At 54.2% G+C, this 21,280-nt stretch overlaps 2 protein-coding genes across 2 annotated transcripts; one reads left to right on the top strand and one right to left on the bottom strand.

Moving 5' to 3' along the window:
* Positions 1–1,044: 1,044 nt before the first annotated feature.
* On the top strand, positions 1,045–3,512 carry GLOD5 (glyoxalase domain containing 5). Its single transcript, XM_069014962.1, has 4 exons — positions 1,045–1,095; positions 1,643–1,800; positions 2,780–2,935; positions 3,116–3,512. The coding sequence occupies exons 2-4, from the start codon at positions 1,660–1,662 to the stop codon at positions 3,266–3,268; spliced, it is 450 nt and encodes a 149-aa protein (XP_068871063.1). The 5' UTR covers positions 1,045–1,095; positions 1,643–1,659; the 3' UTR covers positions 3,269–3,512.
* Positions 3,513–6,692: 3,180 nt separating this feature from the next.
* On the bottom strand, positions 6,693–12,229 carry LOC138110256 (cis-aconitate decarboxylase-like). The gene is made up of 6 exons (XM_069014963.1): positions 12,209–12,229; positions 11,584–11,638; positions 9,088–9,275; positions 8,895–8,987; positions 8,363–8,568; positions 6,693–7,611 (listed from the first exon to the last, which is right to left on the bottom strand). The coding sequence occupies exons 1-6, from the start codon at positions 12,227–12,229 to the stop codon at positions 6,693–6,695; spliced, it is 1,482 nt and encodes a 493-aa protein (XP_068871064.1).
* Positions 12,230–21,280: the final 9,051 nt, after the last annotated feature.

A 21,280-nucleotide genomic window follows, 5' to 3' on the forward strand; every position in this document is an offset into this window, starting at 1 on the left:
CTCTGTTTCTTGCCATGATCGTGGGGCTCACGTGTTGTCCGCCACAACCCTTCTCCCCAAACAACTGAAGAGTTTGAACTCCTTGATATTTGCCTCGCAGGGCAAAGATTATTTCATTTATTTGGTGTGTTAGAAAATAATTGTGGAGGCGAGATTTCCCCATCCATTGCCAGAGAGGTGGGAGGCTGCTGTGGCTCCTTGGACAGCCCCTCTTCTCCAGGGATATCCTCGTTTCTCCAGCGTGAGCTTTAAACCAGCGCATAATCCCAGTTTTCCCTTGCAAAGGGAAAAATCCAGACTATTTTTCTGGGATTTTTCAAGCAGTTGGCCTTTGGGTCAAGGTCCACCTCTGCAGGGAGCACTGTTTAGAGCTCCTGTTTCCAATCTCGTTATCTCATTCTTTTCAATCCCACCCTTTTGCCCGTGACGTGGCTGCTCCCAGCAGGAAGAGAACGGTCACAGGGAACCATCCAGCGCTGCCTTCCCAGCTCTTCATCCCTCTGGAGGTAACAGGAATTTTGCAGCCCCGTTTCCTTTCAGTTTTTGGCTCAGGAGCTCACCTGGGAGGGGAGGGCAGGAGGTGGGAGCTGTGGGCTGGGATATGAAGGTGCTGCAATTTGGGAGGATGTCCGGGGTGAAGGGATTTGCAGAGGGACAGAGCCAGGTTGCTCCGAGGTTGTTGAACACCAAACACCAGCGAGGAGGGGCAGGGATTCCTCTGGGTCTGTTGATGGCTCCCCCATAACTGGTGTGGTCACTGGCACAGTCCAGGCCATGCCATGGAATCAGATAATGGGATCTTGCTCCAAACAGGCTCCTCTGGCTGCAGCGAGCAGAGATCCCGGTGAAACTGCACCTGGCTTTAAGCTGACCCCACTCCTGTGCCAGCAGGGCTGTGCGATGTCTCCTCACCAACCACTTCCCACGCAGAATCATGGAATCATTTAGGTTGGAAAAGCCCTCTGAGATCACTGAGTCCAGCCATTCCCCCAGGGCTGCCAACACTGCCCTAACCCATGTCCCGAAAAGGCAAGGCCAGTGCCAGGGGATCTGAACCCAGCCTAAACCACCAGGAACCTCTGTGAGCCCAGGCTGGTGAGTCCCCACACCCTGGTGCGGCATCACCCCGAGCCCCCGGCCTCACCCTCTGCCTGGTGGTGACATCTGGCAGCTTAGAGACAAATGCCAAGAAATGTCCCCCGATGTTTCCTGCTGCTCTGCCAGGCCCCAGATGGGCTCCAGTCTCTGGCTTGGCTCCACCTGGATCAGTGTCCACACGTGGGAGGACCCCGCAGTGGGCTGGAGGAGGGGTCACACTCGTGGTCCCGTCCTTGGTGCGCACGGGGTTTGTGTGTTGCGAGCCTGGCATCTTGGCGACATCAGCCCTCAGCGAGGTCACCCAGACTGTCCCCCACACCTGGCCCCAGCCGGGGGCTCTGACAGGCTCAGGTGCCATCAGGGGCAGACCAGAGTCTGAGGCTCCTGCAGGGAGGAGGATTTATTGCTTCTGTACTTGTGCCACCTGCAGGACAAAGGAAAACCTGGGCCATCCTCACTCAGCTCTCAGCTCCCTGGACCATTTCCCATTTGCCTGCAGAGCTGGATGCTCCTAACTTCCACATTCTCTGGTTTTCCATGCCAGTTCCCAGCCCTGAGAGCATGTCCTGGAAGGGGGAAGGCACGAGCCCACCTTCATGTTTCATCCAGCGCCTGGACCACCTCGTGCTGACTGTGAAGAGCATTGAGGACACTGTGGCCTTTTATTCCAAAGTCCTGGGCATGGAGGTGGTGACTTTCAAGGTAACGTGGGGCACAGGCTTGGTTTGGGTCTAGAAGAGCTGGAACTGTGGTTCTGAGCCCTGTGGATCTCTGATGGGTTCTCTGGGAGTGGGGTGGAGATAGTAGGACCAGCAGAAGCCGCAGCCCATCAAGCTCTGAATTTCAGGACAGTCAGGCTGAGTCAGAGGTAAGTCCAAACCACACTGAAAGGAGTCAAAGTGACAAAAACCCCCCAAAGATTCTCTGAAAAAACAGTTCCTAGGGCTGAAGGAGAAGAACCCTCAAAGCCACACATTCTCTAAAGACATCTAACAGGCTCCTGCTTTGATATTCCCATTGGTGAAGAGAGGAAAGGTTGGTGAATATTTAATATTTAATGTTTAATGTTTAATATTTAATGTTTATATTAATATTAAATTTTAATATTAATATTTAATATTTAATATTCCAACTCACCTCCTGCCCTTTTGCCTGATGAACACACAGCACCTTTTTAACTTCTAAGATCTTCCCTCTCTGCTGCTCCACCAATTCTCTTAAAATCAAACTCAACTCTGATCTTTGGGTGGTCACTGTTCAGCATTTCCCTGGGGGCTCGGCTGCCACATGAGCCTGCAGAAACCTCCTTGAGAACCTGCAAAGAGCTGCCAAAACCTCCCTCCTGCCCCTCTTCCCACCTCCTCAGCCTTGTCCCCACTGCAGTGCCAGCCTGCCCTTTGGTTGTGCGCCTGGATGGAGAGTCCTCAGTCCTGAAAACCCTTGGAAATCCTGCATGTGGCTGTGGGTTTTCTTGGAATGTGGAGTTTCTTGGGTCACTCCACATCTCAATGAGTATCACGGGAGCCTTGCAGTGATCTGTTTTTGGGTTGCCCCAGCAAAGCCCTGAGTTAGTGGGACTCCATCGGTTCTCTGGGGTTTCCAGCAGTGCTCGGGGGAGCGGGTGCTGAAGGTTTCCAGCCCAGGAAGTCTCCCTTACTTCAGCCTTTTCCTTTGGGAACAGGGAAACCGCAAAGCTTTGCGTTTTGGCCAGCAGAAGTTCAACCTGCACGAGGCTGGGCAGGAGTTTGAGCCCAAGGCTCGGCGCCCGGTGCCCGGCTCTGCGGATTTTTGCCTGATCACAGCAGCGCCCCTGGAGAAGCTGCTGGAGCATCTGGAGGTGAGGCAGGCCCAGGGTGTCCCCAGGGCAGGGTCATCCCAAGGGCCACGAATCCTCTAAATGACACTTTCCTGGGGAATGCCAGGCTTGTCTCATCCAGCAGTTCATGTTTCCAAGGCTGGGGGAGGAGGGCGCGGTGATGAGACAACCATCAAACCCCTGCTCTCCTGTGTCCTCCAGGCCTGTGGGGTGCCCATTGAAGAAGGTCCCGTGGCCAGAACTGGTGCTGTGGGTCCAATAACCTCCATCTACTTCCGAGACCCCGACGAGAACCTGGTTGAGGTTTCCAGGTACTGCACAGCTGTGGCTGTGGACACCGAAGGGGAGCCCTGAGCACAGCCCGTGCTCTGCCTGCGTCCCAGGGCGCAGAGGCCAGGTCTGGCTGGCCCATTTACAGATCCAAGCTTTAATTGTGTAAACCTGGGACAAGCCTCAAATCCCAGCCACAAAGTAGAGCTGCAGGAACACTGGGAGTTCTCTCAAGGCAGCCTGCTCTGCTCTGGATGTGAATCCTGCTTTTATACATCCCTGTCACGGAGACTCCATGGCTTTCTGGGAAGATCTGTCCTGCTGCTGCTGCGCTGCAATTGTTGGGACATTTTTCCTAATTCCTGCTATCCCTTCTGCTGCAGTTGAAGTCCTCATTCCTACACTGTCCACCTGTCACTCCCCTCCTCTTCAGAGTCACTTTTCCACAGCTGGAAATTTCTGTCCCCCTTCCTCTCATCCTCCTGCTCCTTGTCTCAAGCTGCCTGGTGCTGGTGGCTCTCCCACCAAGGTAGAGGTTTAAATCCAGCTGTGACTGTCCAAACACACTTCTCACCTGGGATTTGGGAATTTGGCCTCGGTGTGACACTCAAAAACTCCTGGTACTGAAGATCCAATCCTCACCCTCAGCTCTGTATCAATAATTGTGAGGTTTCTGTCACCCAGGGTTGGAAAAAGCAGGGATGAGGTCCCTACATGGAGGGCAGAATGTCAGAAGTTCAGGAGTTGACCTGGATTTGTGCAGGGATTGAGGATGGTCTGACACAGGGGAGTCTGACTCTGACGGCACCTGGGTACTTGTGGCACTGTCCTAAGTTTTCTTCTTTCTTTAGTAATTTAAAAAGCCATTTCCAAGTTATTTTAAAAGTATAAAACAATGAAGGACCTGGCGATTCTCAAGCAGAGCAGTTCCCAGGCTGGCCACACTGAGGAAGCACCGATATCCTCACCGGAACAGCGCTGGAAAGGAGGGAGGATTCTTCCGACCTCTGCAGTCCAAATCCTCTATAAAATTGACACAATCTCTGACTCGTACTCATTTTTCCCTTGCTGGAGTTTCATGGGAAATCCAACACTCTTCATGGTGCGAAAAAAGGCGAAGTCACAAAACATTCAGTGCTTTGGACGATCAGTGGGGATGAGCTGCTTTCCATTGAGTCACTTCTGGGAACAAATCGCTGGAATGTCATGGGAGGAAACCACGGGCATCCCCTCACCTTTACCTTGATCCGGGAAGGGTTCCCTGGGAGGGACCCCCGGGAGCGGAGTCCCCCCAGCCCCGGCGCCCGCGGAGCGCCCGGCGGCTGCTCTCCAGGGTGCTGATGTCCCCCGGCCGTGTCCGGCTGCCGCGGGACCCCTGTCCTGCCCACGGGAGAGGGTCAGTGCCCACGGGAGAGGGTCAGTGCCCATGGGAGGGGGTCAGTGCCCATGGGAGAGGGTCAGTGCCCATGGGAGGGGGTCAATGCCCACGGGAGAGGGTCAGTGCCCACGGGAGAGGGTCAGTGCCCACGGGGGAGGGTCAGTGCCCACGGGAGAGGGTCGGTGCCCACGGGGGAGGGTCAGTGCCCACGGGAGAGGGTCAGTGCCCACGGGAGAGGGTCGGTGCCCATGGGAGGGGGTCAGTGCCCACGGGAGAGGGTCAGTGCCCACGGGAGAGGGTCAGTGCCCATGGGAGAGGGTCAGTGCCCATGGGAGGGGGTCAATCCCTATAGGAGGGGGTCAGTGCCCATGGGAGGGGGTCGGTGCCCATGGGACAGGCTTTTGCTCCCTCCACTGGAGCCCACCTCGGTTCTGTCCCACACACGGATCCCTTTAAGTGCTGAGCTGCTGGCTGGCCTGGAGGGCACCGGTTCCGTGGCTTTCCCGTTCACTGGAGTGTGAAACATGGAGTGACACATTTGGGGATCTCACACCTGACCCAAACCACGGGAAACTCGAAATTTGTCATGGAAACTTAGCAAGTATTTGGAACGTATTGCTGATGGAGGAGCTTCTCTTGGAGTGATGGTGCTGGAGCACAGCAGGCTTTGCTGCCTCATGGTTGTTGTTGTCTCCAGGAGAAGCAACCTGTGGGGCTCAATGTTTTTCCCTGGAGAAACCACTGGCCACATGCCAGCATTCCAGCTATCCCTGTCCCAACCTCTGCTGGGCTCCCCGTCTATTGGAAAAGCCTCTGTATTTTGAGTATTCCAATTAAAACTGATGGTTTACATAATGCAGCATTAAATCTTTATGAATTTAATTCCATTCTTTATTCAGCAAGATTCATTGTGAATATTGGACAGTGGGACAAAGTGGATTAACAGGTGGCAAAACAGTTTTCTTCTGGATGGTTCGTTCCCTGCACAAACCACAACCAGCAAGAGAAAAGGAACTTCCTTCTTGTCTACTCCCATCTCATCCCTCTTGAACCCTTAATTCCCGCAGCAGATTCCAGACTTTTATCATGATCATACTGGAAAGGAGAGCTTCGGATCAGCAATCCCAGTGTTTCATGTGGAGGAATGTTGAGTTCTCCATCCCACCGCGCAGGAAGGATGCAGGGGAAGGAGCCTTCCGGGGAATGGCTGCTCAGGAGCACAGGTTTCATCCCAGCTGGAAAGATGAGTTAGAGCTGAGTCTCAATGAGCTTCCCTTCCTCTCACGGGAGGGAAACAGGAATTTCCCAATGGGAGTCACAGTGTGTGTGCCCAAGCCACCTGCCAGAGATGCCCACGGGCCACCTGGTGAGCCAGCTCTGAACAGGTGCCTGGGAAAGCTGGCAAAGCCAGGAGGGATGGTGTGGCCCAGCCCTGGGATGGGCAGGGATCACCTCTTGGTGTGTAGGGCTGGTGTAGGATTCCTGACCTCCCAACCGCCTTTCCTTCAGAAAAGACACGCAGGTCTCAAGGGTCCTCAAACCATCCTTTGCACACAGAGAAGTGGCAAACACTTCCCAAGGGCTGGGAACTGGGAGGCTTTTACTGGAAAAGGAAAACAATCCCTCTCTGCCAGAGAGTTCTGCAGGCAGGGCTGTTTGCAGCCAGGATGGATTTTTCTGTGGCCAGTGGGACTGCCTGACCATGATCCCAAAAGTGCCCAGAGGAGCACTAAGAAAAGCACAGGCTCTGCAGCTGAGCTTCCTCCTCTTCCCAGACTCGGTGGTCAGGCATTCTGCCCAGAAAAAGCTTGGAATCCAGCTGGAAGAAATGCACAGGCACCGTTCCCTCTGGAGAACTGGATGATGCCCCAGGATCCTCAGAGATTTCCATGGGAATTCTTTTATATTTGTGGTGGCCTTTCAGCTCCCCAGCCAGCACCAACCAGGAGTTGAAGTTTACTCCGTGTGCTAACCCAGACACACCTCCTGCCTCGTGGGTTCCTTTGGAATTATCTACTGGAAGGGGTGGGAACTTCCCTGTCCTTGGGAATCAATAGGAAAGCACCAATGAAGAAAGGAATCGCAGCTTCACCAGGACAAGCCCCTCATCAAGCTCCCCGTGCTGTCCCCTCACAGGCTGCAGGCCAGCTGGGAGCTGTCTGACAGGGTCTCCAGGTTGTCCACCAGAGTGATGATGGCTTCTATTTTCTCTTCTGGAAGCACGTGGGAGGCGTTGGATCGAAACTTCTTCAGGAGCGACTCTTTGCTCAGGGGCTTCCTCCAGTGCCCATAGAAAGTGTCACATTTGCCCGTCAGGACGTCCCCGCTGTGCAGGAGCAGGGCCACCTCTCCGTACATCTTGTCAAAGTTGGCCACGTTGTCTTCGGGGTGCTCCACCACCACCTTGTCCAGCAGCTCCCTGAGCTCCTGCCGATGGATGCTGCTCTCGGAGAAGGAGCCCAGGCCCACCTCTCCATCCAGCAGGGCCGCGCAGGCGTTGAACTGGAAGGAGTGCCTTGCCTGGTGCTCCGAGCTGGGGAAAGGCCGGTTGATGTACTTGGACACCGGGATCTTCAGCATAATGGTGCGGATCAGAGAGGGAGAGAAGGACCCCGCGTAGTTGATGAAGAGGTTCCGGACGGACAAGGCAGCATCCACCACCCAGTGCATCCCCAGGTGGGCTGGGAAGCGCTTGAAGGCAATATCCTGCTTTTCCAGGAGGAACTGGTGCTGCTGGCCGGGTGTGGACAGTGGTTTGGGCTGGTAGACGCTGTAGAAGGCGCTGAAGCCAGAGCAGCCGGGGATATCATCCAGGATCAAGGGGTTGGCCTCCATCCCTCGGGCCGCCAGCAGAGCCGCTTCCAGGCCCAGGCGGGTGGCATTCCCAACGTGCAGCGGCTTGGCCTGGGTGGCAGCGTTGGCCATGGGCGCCCCAGCGAGGGACGCGGCGATGCCCAGGGCGTGGCAGCACTGGGCAGAGCTGAGGGACAGCAGCTTGGCCGTGGCTGCGGCACTGCCCAGGGTGCCCACCACCGAGGGAGGGTGGAACCTGCAGGGCGATGGCAGGAATGGGCAGCCCTGGCTGCCTCGCACCAAAGCACCCCTCCCACGGAAAAACAAATGGGAAATGAGGGACCCGTCAGCCAGTGGAACTCCCTCATGGCTCTGGAGTGGGTGGGATTCACCTGACTCAAAATTAAACCATAAATTTTAACTAATAAATTAACTCTAAAATAAGAGTTTAGTTTAACTCTAAATTTAGAGCAAATTAACATAAATTAACTCTAAAAACTGGGTTTCTACTTGAAACCTCCTCAGAGACACCAGGGTGAGCTCAGCATCTCCAGAGGGCAATTTGAACTTTCCTCAGGAGGTGCCATGGCTCATGTCCACACAGCCAAACTTTCAATGCCTCAGACAAATAATTTGGCCTCAAATACACCCAAGGGAACAGTTCCTGGTTGATTCCATTGCTTGGGTCACACCAGGGTGCTGCTGGTGGCAGCAGTTGGCCCAGGGGCTGTGCCCACCACCAAACTCTTCTTGGCTCTGGGATCTTGCCCCGGCTGGGTCAGATAGTGGTCCTACAGACTCCCTGAGGGTTATTTTTGGGGCAAAATCCCTGGAAATCACCAAATAAACACATGGTGCAATCACCTCTGGAATTTGGCTCTCAGCAAGGCTTTACCCTGGGGTAAAGCTAAATTAGACTGGACTTAAACTGGGCTTAACCTAAACTAATATTTGAAAACCCAGACTCGCCAACCCTCTTCCTCCTCGGCGAAGAACAGGAGTTTTACCTTTTGGGAATGTCGTGAGCCTCAGTGGAGAAGTGCATGAGCCTCCCTTGCACTTCCAGGCCCACGTTGAATGCCAGCAGGAAATCCAGGCCCGTGGGCTTGGTGTTCGGAGGGAGCATCTGGGAGGCTGCCAGGAGAGCCGGCAGCACGGCCCCGGAGGGGTGAGTGGCTGGGTGCCAGGTGTCGTCAAAATCCATGGAATGAGTCTGCCAGGGACACAGAGATAAGGACGTGCTGGTGGGCACGGCTGGATGCTGAGGGAATGAGGGCTCCTTGCTGATATTCCTGAGGAAATTCTGCCAAAGCCTCCCCTCAGTGTCCCCACGGGGAGGTCTGGCTCCTCTAAAAGCCAGGAGATTCCCGGCTTTTGTCCCCCATCAGTGACCACTGCTTCCTGGAATTCTAGCTCCTGGCACCACCGGGCACAGGTTCCCCTGGGAACCCGGGAGCACAGATCCCCCGGGAAAAACCAGGAACACAGGTTCCCCTGGGAATCCAGGAGCACAGATCCCCCTGGAAGATCCAGCCTTACCGCCACGCCGTTGGTGAAGGCTGCCAGCGTCGGGGAGAGCTTCACTCCCGGCTTTCCATAGACAGAGCTGACGGCCACGGAGGAGTACAGCTCCTGTGGGAGGGAGGAAGGGAGGGAATGTCGGGGGAGGCCCTGGAGGGAGCGGGGCCGGTGGCAGCCCCCCGCAGCCCGCGGCTGGCGGGGCTGTCCCTACCCGGCAGTAGCGCAGGGCGATGTCGAAGACGCGCGTGGTGCTGCCCACCAGCCCCACGCCGATGCTGTCCAGGATCATCCTCTTGCTCCGCTGCCGCACGGTCTGGGACAGCTGCTCGGGCCGGGCCGCGTGGATGAACGAGGCGAAGCTGCTGGTCACCGTGTCCTCGGGAGTGCTCCGGGCCACCACTGCAGCGCCGGGACGCAGGGAGGGACGGCCGCGGGGAGCTGCGCCTGCCGGAGCCAGGTGGGTCGGTTTTAGGAGTCCTGCAAGAGCGGGGAGCTGGAATTCGTCATCCCCGTGGCTCCCTTCCGACCTGGGATAACCTCTGATTTCCGTGTGTCCTATATACAAAACTCCATATTCTCTGGGCACCTCCTGGGGTGGCTTCCAGAAGGTTCAGGTGAAGCAGCTCCAGAGCTCAGCCCCATCCCGCCACCTTGGGCTTCCAACAGCCATTTTTTGGGAGGTGTCAATGCCAATGATGTCCCTTTAGCCAGAGGAAAGGCAGAGCAGGAATGGACCACATAAATTCAAAGCTTCCATAGTTTTTTGGAATGCAGGACTAGACCCAAAGCCTGGATTTATCCAGATGTTTCATCCTACAAGGCACTGAAGTGTCTTGACTCAGCCACCAAGGCTCTTAAGCCCTGTGTACTCCAAAGGTTGCTAATCCTTAACAATAAATTAAAATTCTATGGAAAATACCCAGTTTGTGTCCATTGCATGTTTTCATTTCAGTGAGAACTTGCCTTGTTCAGATGATATATAGATCATTATTATACATATTAGTTTATATATATAATTTTTTCTATGATTCATATATTAATTTATAATTTATAAAATTATGTATAATTCTAGAATTAGACTACAGAATATAATTAATAGAGTTATATTTATAAATCATAGAATTAGAATTGTTATGGCCTGTTATAATGATACTGTTAATTTGAGAGTGCACGGGAGAGCAGGAAAAATAAAATTCCGTGTAGCCAATATTTTCAGGGTGGCAAATCCATACATTTACTTATGGACGGGTGTGGGGACGCACAGAGAGATGCAGATAAAAGATGAATTAATGTCCAAATTAAATGAATCACAGGTGAAAAAAAAAAAAAAAAAAGAAAAATACTTTGCTCCAAGAGGAAAGCTCATCCAGACCGGCAGGTACACAAGAGGCTTTGTTTTAGGAACAACAAACATGGCAATTAATGGAATGACCATTCCCTAATTTCCCTAGGTTGGATTCATCCCGAAATGTCACGGCAGTGACTCACGGAGCGCTGGCTCATGCTCGGGCTCACCTCGAGCCCAGGCTGAGCCTCCCGTAAACACAGCTGGGAATGCCATCAGCGCCTGACTCACCGGGAGAGCATTCCCGCTCCCGGGGAACGCATTCCTATGGGAATCCCGGCACTCGGCACTCCGGGACCCGCTGCGACCCCAGCCCGGGGCTCTGGGAGCATCCCCGGCTGCCCCCGCCGCCGTCCCGGAGCGGGAGCGGTGATGTCAGGGCTTGGAGAGGCTGCAGGAAAATCTGCTCCAATCACCCAGCACCCAGAAAAGCTGGATCGGTTCCGTCCCGGCATCAAATGCTCTTTGTCACCTCAGGAGGCAGCGGGATTTTTTAACCCTTCAGCTAAAAGCATTCCATGACTCCGGGGTTTTCCTCCTGGTAGGGCAGGACTTCATCAAAACATTAAATTTCATCCAAATAAAGACCAAACAAACCCCTGCAGATTATTATTTCTCTTGTCCTCAGGTCTCATTAAGCAACATTCCTCGAATTTATTGTATTAATAACTCATTTTAAAATAAATTAAGGAATAGAATAGACTAAGGAAATCTTTTAAAATAAGTTAATAAGCTTAAACTTACAATAAACCAAGAGTCTTTTAAAAAATAAGTTAATAAACTTAAAATAAACTTACAACGAACTTAAAATAAACCACGAACACGTTTAGAAGGAAGTTAATAAACATAATAGACTGAGAGCACATTTTAAGATCAGTTAATAGACAGACTCAGACCAAGTTAAGAGACAAAATAGACCAAGAGTCTACACAGCCAAGCTGAGGTTAATTCATCCGAAGCTGGGCAGCGCTGGAGCCACGGGAGGAGACCCATGAATCACCCCCGGCAATGCCCAGAGCAGGACCAGGTGTCGTTAGGAAGCAGTGACAAGTGGAGCAGTTAAGGATCTGAGCCACCCTTTCAACACCCTACGTTTGTGGTCAAAGAATTTGGAAAGTCTGGTTCTAAACCTGTTCAAGTTCTGGTTTACCGCAGGACTAACAATCCACATTTTTACTCTTTGCTGCTTTTCTCCTGGTCCTTTATCCCCGAGGGCACAAAGTACCACAGGACCCCCAAACATTTGGAAGCTTTGCCTTCCAAGGATTTGAGGATTTCTCCCGGCACCTTCTTTTCCAGCAACGCCAGGATTATTTAGGGATGCCCGCTAGGAAAGGATGGGGAATGCTGAGAGATACAAACCATGGGCAGCAGTTTTGTGGACTTGCCGAGAGCTTGCCAAGAACTTCTGGGATTTCTAGGGGAGAGACACAGAGAGGGAATTTGTCGCTGGAGCTGCTGGAAAGTTTCTCGGAGCAGTTTTCCTGGTTGTGCCTCTCACTGTGAGGCACTCACAGATCAAACGAGCGTGTAAAAGTAACGACATCTTTAAAGGAGGGGAAAAAATATTTTCCAGAGCTGCGTCCAGCAGGGATGCCAAGAACATCCAGGGAAATAAAGCCACACAGTGGAAGGGGCAGCAGAGCCTTTGCAGCCCTGCCACGAGATCCTGCAGTGAGCGGGACCAGCTCGGGGTGGGCATGAGGAGCAAACCCCAGGGAGCACATCCCAGCAACAACAACAGCCCCGCATGGCACAGTCCAGAGGATGTTTGGGACACATGAAAGGAGCGGGATGGCAGGAAAAGGTCAGCAGCTGAATCAAGTGACTGTGAAAACCATTGGAGTTTGTTAATTTTGGGGCAGGTTCCCGTTTAATGCCACGCTCGGCTGGACCAGCGGAGGAACTGCCCGGAAAGAGACATTTCCTCCTTAAAGTGTGAAAGGCAAGCTCAGGGATGGGGAGGGATTGCATGGAAGAGTTTTACCTGGAAGGTGGAGTAGACCATGCTGGTGGCTGCTTTTCCCAGTGCCTTTCCCGGCTCGGTGTGCTCGGCGCGAGGGATGGCAGAGGTGTGTGGCTGAAGGTGCTCGTGGCAGGGTTTATATCTGCGTCCAAAAGGCAATTTGCTTTCTGTTTTTGTGCAACTGAATTTCCAGGGGGATGACATCAGCCCCTGGGGAGCCAGAGGGTGGGGGGAATCGTGAGGAGGGGTGGTTTGTCCCTGCTGGACTGAAGGGAAACCCCCCCCACCCGGTTTCAGGAAATAAAAAAGGATTTCGGACAATCACTGACAAGGTTCAAGGAAACTCCTGTCTCCAAAATGCTGCAGGTGCCAATGGGTGAAGCAACCGGCACCAGGCTCCTCCTCCTGAGGAGGACTATAAAAGTGGGATTTACCAGGAAATGAGAGGGACAAGAGCATCCTCCCATTGAGCCGAAGTGTCACCAAAGCAGGTAAATCCCAGCTGCAGAGGCAGAAGTGAGGCAGTGGTGGTTTTGTTGGATGCTTTTCTTGAATACCTTCAGTGTTTGGGTGTTTGGCTGAGTCTTTTCCAGCTCTCCTTCTTCTCCATCTCCAGCGCTGCCAGGTCACTGAACTGGGAGCGCACCCTGGAGTTGCCAGGGAACACCGGGAGCCTTCGTTCCCAAAGCAATGTTTGGATTCTGGGGCAATGCCACGGCTCTTTGCTTTGTCCAGCCTGGGGATATTTATTGTTTTAGGCAGAATAACAGCCTGGTGGGCCACACTTTTATTTAAAATTGGGTTTTTTAATAACTCCCATGCAGAACTTTGTTGTAGCAATGTATCCCTGGCAATTCCATGCTGGTTTGCACCAGAGGAGAGGCAGCGTTGTGATGTGAAATCCAGCTGTGTGCTGTGGCTGTGCACTGTGTGCTTATCCAAAATGAGTTTTGTTCTCTTTCTGTGTTTATCTGCGGAGAGGCAGCATCTCCTCAGAGCTCTGTAAACGTTTGCTGTCACTAACAAGGTGGGATGGAAAACTAATGGCAAAATGCCACTGGAGATGAGTGAAAATGGAACGGGTTGGTGTTCGTAGATGTGGCCCTTGCTCCAGCCTCCTGGGGAGGGAATGTCCGTGCCCCGGAATATTCCCGTCAGTATCGCTCACGGGGGTGCAGCACTGTCGCATGGACAGAGTGATTCCTGCAAAGCCTGCGAGCCCCGTGGCAATGGGATGCAGATGGGAATGACCTTTCCTGGAAGGGGGTGAAGGGAAGTCGCTGTGAGGACAGCAGGGAGTGAAGGAAGTGCTGCCCAGAGCCTGTCCCGTGTGGCTCAGAGGTCACCGGGGGACAAGAGCCAGGACGGAGGGAGGACCTCACACAGCGTTCCTGCAACCCCCAGCGTGAGGAATGTCGGGGGCAAGCAGGGAAAGGAGAGAAGGTGGAGGGGGCAGGATGAGCGAGGGTGTGGCTTTGACTTCGCCCTCGCTGCACAGGGGATTTGAGCAAGGGAAGGATCGTCCCGGGCTGCCCCATCCCTCCGGAAGATGCAGCTCTGGCAGCACCCCCGGTGTCCAGGTGCCTCCTCAGCACGGGCACATCTCCACCCCGTGTTTTCCTGGACAGTGGCTGTGCTGCTGGTGCCCTGGGTGTGCAGAGAGCTGCTAATCCCACCTGGGAGAGAGGGATTTTCCATCCGCTCCCTGCCTCCTGCACAATCCCACGTTATCCTGTGGCACCAGCACTGTTCTGTGGTGCGTGGGGAGCAACGGGTCCTTACCATGACAGCACCCATGGGTGGGGTTATCCTGGGGCCAAACCAGGGCAGGTTTGAGCAGAAACCCCCCCTGAGGGTTCCCCTGCCCAGCCTCGTTTTTCGAGGCTCCGTGCAGTCCTCGGCATTCTGGTGCTGCTCCTCCTCAGACAGCACCAGGAGGGTTTCCATGGTTTGACGGCTCCTGAGACAGCACCAGGAGGGTTTCCATGGTTTGATGTGTCCTGACCTTGCAGGAAACAGAGGCAGGGACAATGCCCAGCTGTGAACCGGTCCCAGGGCAGGGACCACGAGTCTGGGTTGGTGTGTGTGGGGTGGGTGCGAGCAGTGGGTGCTACTGCAGCTGGTTCCGACCCCAAACCCTTGTCCTCCTCCTCCTTTTCCATATCTTGGGCTGAATCCTCTCACATCCTTCCCCTTTACACCTCCTTAGCCTGACACAGCATGTCCTGGTGTTTCTTTTCCTCCCGAATCCCATGTCTGCCCTGGCAGAAGAGGAAAACATCCCTGTGAGTTGTGTCTCCCCAGTCCCAGCTCTGTTATGCAGAAAACACCAACAAAACGAGCTCTGGCAAATTAAAAACCACTGCCGGGAGCCAAGGAGCTGCCTGGCCAGCCCCTCTCCCTCCCAAATCCCAGCTCACCCTCTTCCAGGGAGCCACTCCAAGCAGGGGCTCTGAGTGTGCCTTTGAGCCACTGCCTGGGCTGCTTCAGGGCAAAACATCTGCAGGAGCTTAATTTCGTGGTTCATTTCCAAGTACAACCATTGAAAGCAAACTGCTTCTTTATATAGAAGTGTCCTTTAAAAGAACAGAGAAGGCAAACCCAAGGAACCCACGGGCTCAGCTCTGCCTAAAGGCACAGCGTTCCGTGGGGCCTCCTTCAAGGCAGAGCCTTGATGGGAAAAGGGAGCATTCCTCCCCCAGAACTGGGATTTGGTGCATCTCCCTCTCGGAACCCAAAATTCCAGCCTTTAGCACAACCAAATAACTGAGGAATTCATTGTTCCCCGAGCTTTGCCTGGAAGTTTTTACCCTTTCCTCATTTGATGAGAGTTGATGTTGCCGAACCAGTCTGGAGCTGTCAGGAGTCGATTTATCCTTCATCCTCCCTCCTTTGGGGAAGTGACATCCTTCAGAGTAAGTGGAGAGAGGAAAACACGGGGGGTTTTAGCAGAAGAAGAGAGTCCAGAGGGTTTTCTGATGCTCACAAAATGTAAATTTGTGCTGAGGATCTGTGGGATCCTGGGATTTAGGTTCATTATTATTCCCATATTATTTTTCTTTGGGTGGTGCTCCTTCCCTCCTCCTCACTCCCCCTAACAATAGCAGAGCTTTCCTCCCTTTCCAAAGGGTTCTTTGGAATGGCTGAGAACAGAATACATCACCTTCTCCCTTTCCAGCTTTTTTAGCTCACCAAATATTCTAAAAATACCCAAATAACAAGAACATTGCTGTTTTATTTTCATCTTTGTTTCCCAACAAAACCCTCCAGAGAGAAAATTTCAGCTCCTGGTACCCAGGAGTGCTGAGGAGTGGAAATGTGGGGGCTGCCTGCAAACAGACGAGTTCATGGGAGAAATATGAAGGGTTTGAAAATAGCCTATTTAGTCACTGGGGTTTCAAGAAAGGGATGGAGCTGGAAAATTCCATCTGGAAGGGAGACTGTGTGTGTGTGCACCGTGCCTGCCCTGTTTGTCTGCAACAGTGGATAAGAAACGTCCTGGAACGGCTCAAAAATACCTTGTGGGTTTCGTCTGGATGTTTGTTGGTTTGTGTTGGGCTATTCATGCCTCTCCATCTCCAGCAGCCTGGAGAAGAGGGGACAGCAACCATCACCACCACCTGCAGCACTTTGGGGCACCTCAACATGTTTTTGCCAGGAGTCCTGGTCGCCTAAATAGGTTGTGTGTGTTTTTTCTGGATAGGGCTGCGGAAAGCAGGCACCTCAAGCGGTGCTTTGAATGGAGCCTTTGTCTGCAGCAGGAGCGAGGAGGAGCGTGGAAACACCTGAGCCTGTCAGCAGTTTGTCCCTGCTCGGGGCAGGGGCACGGCTCTGCAGGTTGGCGGGGTGCCCGAGCCCGCTGCAGACGCCGCTGCCGGGGAGGCTGTGGGGGCGAGGGCCGACTCTGCTGTTTTGTCTGGAAGGGCCATGGCGAGCGCCGAGGGTTTCGCCGCCGTCTTCTACAGCGAACCAGGGGTGCTGGGGCTGCTCGGCAACGTGGTCAGCGCCTTCCTCCTGTGCCTGCAGAACTTCGCCGTGGCCACCACGGGCCTCGGGCCTCAGGCAGCGGAGCAGGTCCTGGCAGGTGGGTGCTGCTGCTCAGGGTGGGGCGAGTGGGGCTGAAGGTGCCCAGAACTCTTTGAGGGTCATCCCCACGGGCCAGTGGGCAGCGCTGGTGGGATGGTGGGCAAGTGTGGGCTGTGTCCATTTTGCAGGTCTGGGGATGGCTGCTCCTCCTCCCCCAGCCACTGGGACAAGTATTCCATGTGCCATTCCCTGCTAGATCCACACCGTCCCTGGGCCTGCTCACCACTCTGAGCCCAGGGGCTCAGGGGTCACCCACAGCCCATGAAGGTGGGAAGAGGGGCAGGCAGAGGCCGCAGGGCTGCTCAGAGCAAGGCTGTGGGACCTGCCATGGGGTGTGCCCCAGAGCTTCCTGCAGCTCCAGCCTTTTTGTGCTTGGCTTCACACCTGACCCCTTCCTGCCTCCCTCAGGTGTCCACCTCATCCTAATTGGAGGCTTTGTCCAGCTCCTGGCCGGATTTCTCGCCTTCCGCAAGTATGACCACCTTGGAGGCACGGCTTTCCTCACCTTCTCTGCTCTGTGGAGCAGCTACGGGGCCACGCGCATCCTGTCCGCCGCATATCCCTCCCTGGAGAACACAACGCTTCCCTCTGGGAACGCCAGCCAGCTCCCGGCCCCCGGCACGGCCCTGCTCTCGGCCAGCCAGAGCGCCGTGGCCGGCCTGGTGGCCTACATTGCCATCTCCTTCACCCTGTCCTTCTGCTCGGCCACCATCAGCTACATCATGCCCTTCATCTTCGGGGCCATCGCGCTGGCCCTGGGCTTCGAGGCGGCCGCACTCTTCGGGGACTGGGCCCGGGTGGTGTCTGGAGTCCTGGAGCTGGGCATTGTCCTGTGCGGGCTGTACGGGGCTGTGGCTCTGCTCCTCAAGGGCATCACGCAGAGGTATGTCCTGCCCGGCTTTGGGCACCCCCTCTTCAATGTCCTGCTGCTGGGCTCGGCACAGAAAAGCTCCTCCAAAGCTCTCGGGGAAGAAAAGAAGAAGAACACAAAGTACGCGGAGCCAATGGCCCTGGGGAACATCTGCGACACCGTGGCACCTTTTATCTTTGCCTTTTACTTCTTTGGGTACATGAAGAGCTTCTGTGTGGGGGCAGCGTGGATATCCATCATCTCCAGCTGCCAGCTGCTCTCCAGCTTCTACAGCTACCTCAGAGGGGACAGCTACCACACCACCAAGTTTGGCGTCCACAGCCTCCTCTGGCTGGTGATGTCCTGGGAGGAGTTTGTGCTCACCGCCTTCCTGGGGCTGCCCGCGGCTCAGGAGAGCAGGCTGGGAATGTTCGGAGCATGGTTCTTCCTGGCCACTGCCTGCCTGCTCTTTCTGATGTCCACCCACAAAGACACCCTGGAGATGCTGCAGAACGCCTCCTTCATCCTCCTCACCTCCGCCTTTGTCCACCAGATCCCGCTGCCCGGCGCCCGGCCCTTCCTGGGGGCCGCCTGCAGCCTCTGCACCGCCCTGTCCCTGTACGCCGCCTTCGCCAGCCTCATCAACTCCATCGGGGAGAAGGTTCTGATTCCCGTGGGCGCCCAGGCCATGTCCAGCTCAGCTCTCCAAGCCGTGCTGGGGGCTGCCCACATCTGGCTCTTGAGGTCCAAGGACATCCCCAGTGGCACCGGTGCTGCCGTGCCGGACGCTCTGTTCTACATCTGCAACGGCCTGGCTGCGGCCGCTGCCGTCCAGGGCAGCATGGGCGACACCGGGACACAGCAGCTCTCCATCCCCTCCGTGCTCATCCCGGGAGCCCTGGGGCAGCTGTTCGTGTGCCGGATCCAGGTGCGGGGCGGGAAGAGGTTCGGATCCGTGCTCCCGTTCTGCTACGCTGCCTTCTGGGGAGCCTGGGCCTGGCTGCGCCTGGCAGGTAAAGCACGGCGTGGGTCCCGGTTTAAGGGGTGTTCTCAGGGCATTTCAGATTGCTTTCCTCAGTGGAATTCCTTCTTTTGGGAGAGTCAATGACATCAAGGCTGTTGATATTCCTCCTTGGAAAAAGATAATTCACAAATCAGCCCAGTTTGCACTCGGTTGCCATTGCTGCAGGCACTTGGTGCTCTCAGTCCAAATAAAAGTCAGTCTTCAATAAAAGCCAAGATTTCCCTGCAAAAACATTGTGAGACTCTGGGCTGTTATCTCAGAATAACAACTCAGGAGATGCTTTTAGGCAGTGGGAGACTCCAGGTTCTGTTTTTCTCCTTCGGGAGCCTGGAGAAGTCTATCCCAGCTGGTCACAGCCATGAAAGAAGCTGTCAGAAGCTGAGCCTGGCTTTCAAAAGCTTCATTTTGCTCCAGGTGGGCAGAGTGTTCACACAGCCTCCATGCCAGGCACTCTTAAAATGAGCACCTGTGGGGAAAGTTAAAGCTGTGGCTTGAGAACTGTGGCAGGAGCTGCTGAAGTGTCCAGCCAGGCCCTGAGTATTCCAAGCTGGAGGTAAAATCCAGAGGTTTTTTTTGGATAGCCATCACCAGTCCCACAGTTAATGCCTCAAATACTTTGCGTGGCAGAAGCAGTGGGTGTCGATGAGGGAAGGTTTTTGGGAGGCCACCATCCATCAGCTGGAGTTGTGGTAATCCCGGCTGAGGCTCTGCCACTCTCCTGCTGCTCTCCTGTCACGCTGCTCCTCGTGGTTTGCTCATTACCAGATGTGCTGCTCCTCTTTCAGGCCACTTGCTGGACATCGGGGCGGGGAACACCGAGGGATTCACCGCTGGCTCCGTTGCCTTTTTGGTGCTCAACGCTTTTTTAATCATTTTGGGTAAGTCTCCGAACCACGTGGGATGTTTATTGAGGGGCGTTTGGGGTCACATCATGAATCCTCCTGTGGTTGCTCCGTGGTGGAGATGCACCAGGGAGGGAGGCTCAGCTCTTGCTGTCGCTCTGATTAAGCAAGAACAGAGATGTTTTGCCCACAGCCAGTAACAGAAGCTGAGCTGGGCTTAGGAGAAGCAGCCCCAAGGGAATGCAGGAACATTTCAAAGAAAATAAAAGGATCAAATCAGGTGAAAGTGTCCAACGCACTGGCACCAATCCTCAGCCACACTGCAGCCCAGCTGGTGTAAATCAGAACCTGCCTGGCTGCCGGAGAAGTGTTTTCCATGTGAGCACAGTGTCCTGGCAGATCAAGGGTTTGGCAGCGTGTCCGTGGAACCTGAGGGCTGAACAGACCCTGGCTGTGCCTCTTTGTTCCTCCGTGGGCAGGGAAATCAGAGCTGGGGCTGCTGGGTTTAATCAAACAAGCCTCAGTTGATTTAGGAACTCTTCTGCTGGTTCATGGACATTTTATGGGCCGTGCTTGATGTGGGTCCCTCTTGTTTGTGTTTCTTTCCACAGCTTCCTCTTTTAACGTGGTGCTGCTCTGCCTGACCCTGGCCATGGAGCTGCTGACCATTTGTTTTCTGCTCTTTACACTGGAGAACCTCCCTTTGCCATTTGAAAGTGAGTTTTAGGGGAACGTGGACACTAAACCTTCACCCACAGAGTGCAGGGAGTGGGTCCTGGGTTGGGGAGCAGCGTGGAAAGCTCAGTGTGGGAAAATCAAGCAGAGTGTTCCTGTTTCCCTGGAAGTCTGGGGTGTGTACAAGCATAACTGGAGAAGGAAATCTTTCTTCCTATCATCCCCAGGGCCTTGAGCTTCCAAATAAACCTGATACTGCTGGATCAGGGCACCTCCAGAGGTTCTGTCCAGCTCTACTTCCCAGTGGATGTTGCCCGAGGTGTGGGATGAGCTGAATGTGTCACCACTGCCAGTGGCTGTAGTTCTGCCGAAGCTTTGGCTTAGCTGCAAGTGACAATTTAAGTTTTAATTCCATGGAGTGCTTCAGCAAGGGGATTAGGGGGAGCTTTTCCACCAGGACTTTGTCACCACAGAATAGAATCACAGCACCATGAAATCCTTTAGGTTGGAAAAGCCCTTCAAGCCTGAATCTGACCGTTCCCCCTGCCCTGCCAAACCCTGTCCCCAAGTGCCACATCCACACTGTTAGATCCCTCCAGGGATGGGGATTCAACCACCCTTCCTGCCTCTGACTCCGGGATTTTTTCCAGCTGTGGTGCTGAGCATCCTCAGCATCATCTGTTTCTACGGAGCCACAGCCTCGCTCGCCAACTGCGTGTTCGGGAAGGACCTCCTGGTGATGGGACCTCCTCTGCTCACAGTAAGAGATGCTTGGCTTCGTGGTGCGGCTTCCTTGCTCAGAGGGGACGCTCTGGGGCCTTCAGTGCAGATTCCCATGGAATTTCCCTTCCGCTGGATCCTTCAGTGCTGTTTGAAGATCCTGGTCACAGCACTTTTGTAGGGAGCTCTGAGCTGGAAATGAGCTCCCTTCCACCAGGAACAGCACTGGAGAAAGGGCAGGGATGTTCACAAGACTCCTATCCTGCTCCAAAATGCCCATCTCCGTGGCCCTCTGGAATCAGCCATCTCCAATCTAAGAATTCCTGGTAGATGGAAGTTTTAAAGCCATAACCTTGGGAGCAGGGAGTTAAAAGTTTCCCAGACTGGACAGCAAGAATTCCCCATCTCTTCTTAGCTTCAAACTCCTTCTGCCATCGGGTGTGTCTGACCAGGGCAATTCCCCCTGTTCAGGGTGATGGATCTGACAGCTCCAATTCCTGCTGCAGAGAAACATTTCCATTAAATCAGCATTCCGTGGGAATGCATTTGAAACTCCATCCTCCTCTGGTTTTTAGATTCCCAAACAGTTTCCTTAGGCCACTTTGGAGAGCAGCCATTTCTCCAGGAAGCTCTGCTGGGTGGGATTCATCTCCTCTAATTTAAGCCATCAGCAGTTGAAATGTCCCCCCTGAGCTGCTCTCTTTTACTTCATTAATTGGAATTCACCTTCCCTGCATTGAAGGAAGCATCCCTAGAGGTGCTGCCCCTGCCCTTGAACTGCCAAGGGATCCCACATTTGGGTGGATGGAACCCTGCCCTGTGCTCCATGTGTTTGCTTATTCCTTGCTTCCTGATTCCTGGCAGGTCCAGAGCTCCAAGAAGGACAGGGAGGATCC

This window comes from Aphelocoma coerulescens, chromosome 4A (assembly GCF_041296385.1).
Source record: "Aphelocoma coerulescens isolate FSJ_1873_10779 chromosome 4A, UR_Acoe_1.0, whole genome shotgun sequence".
NCBI lineage: Eukaryota > Metazoa > Chordata > Aves > Passeriformes > Corvidae > Aphelocoma > Aphelocoma coerulescens.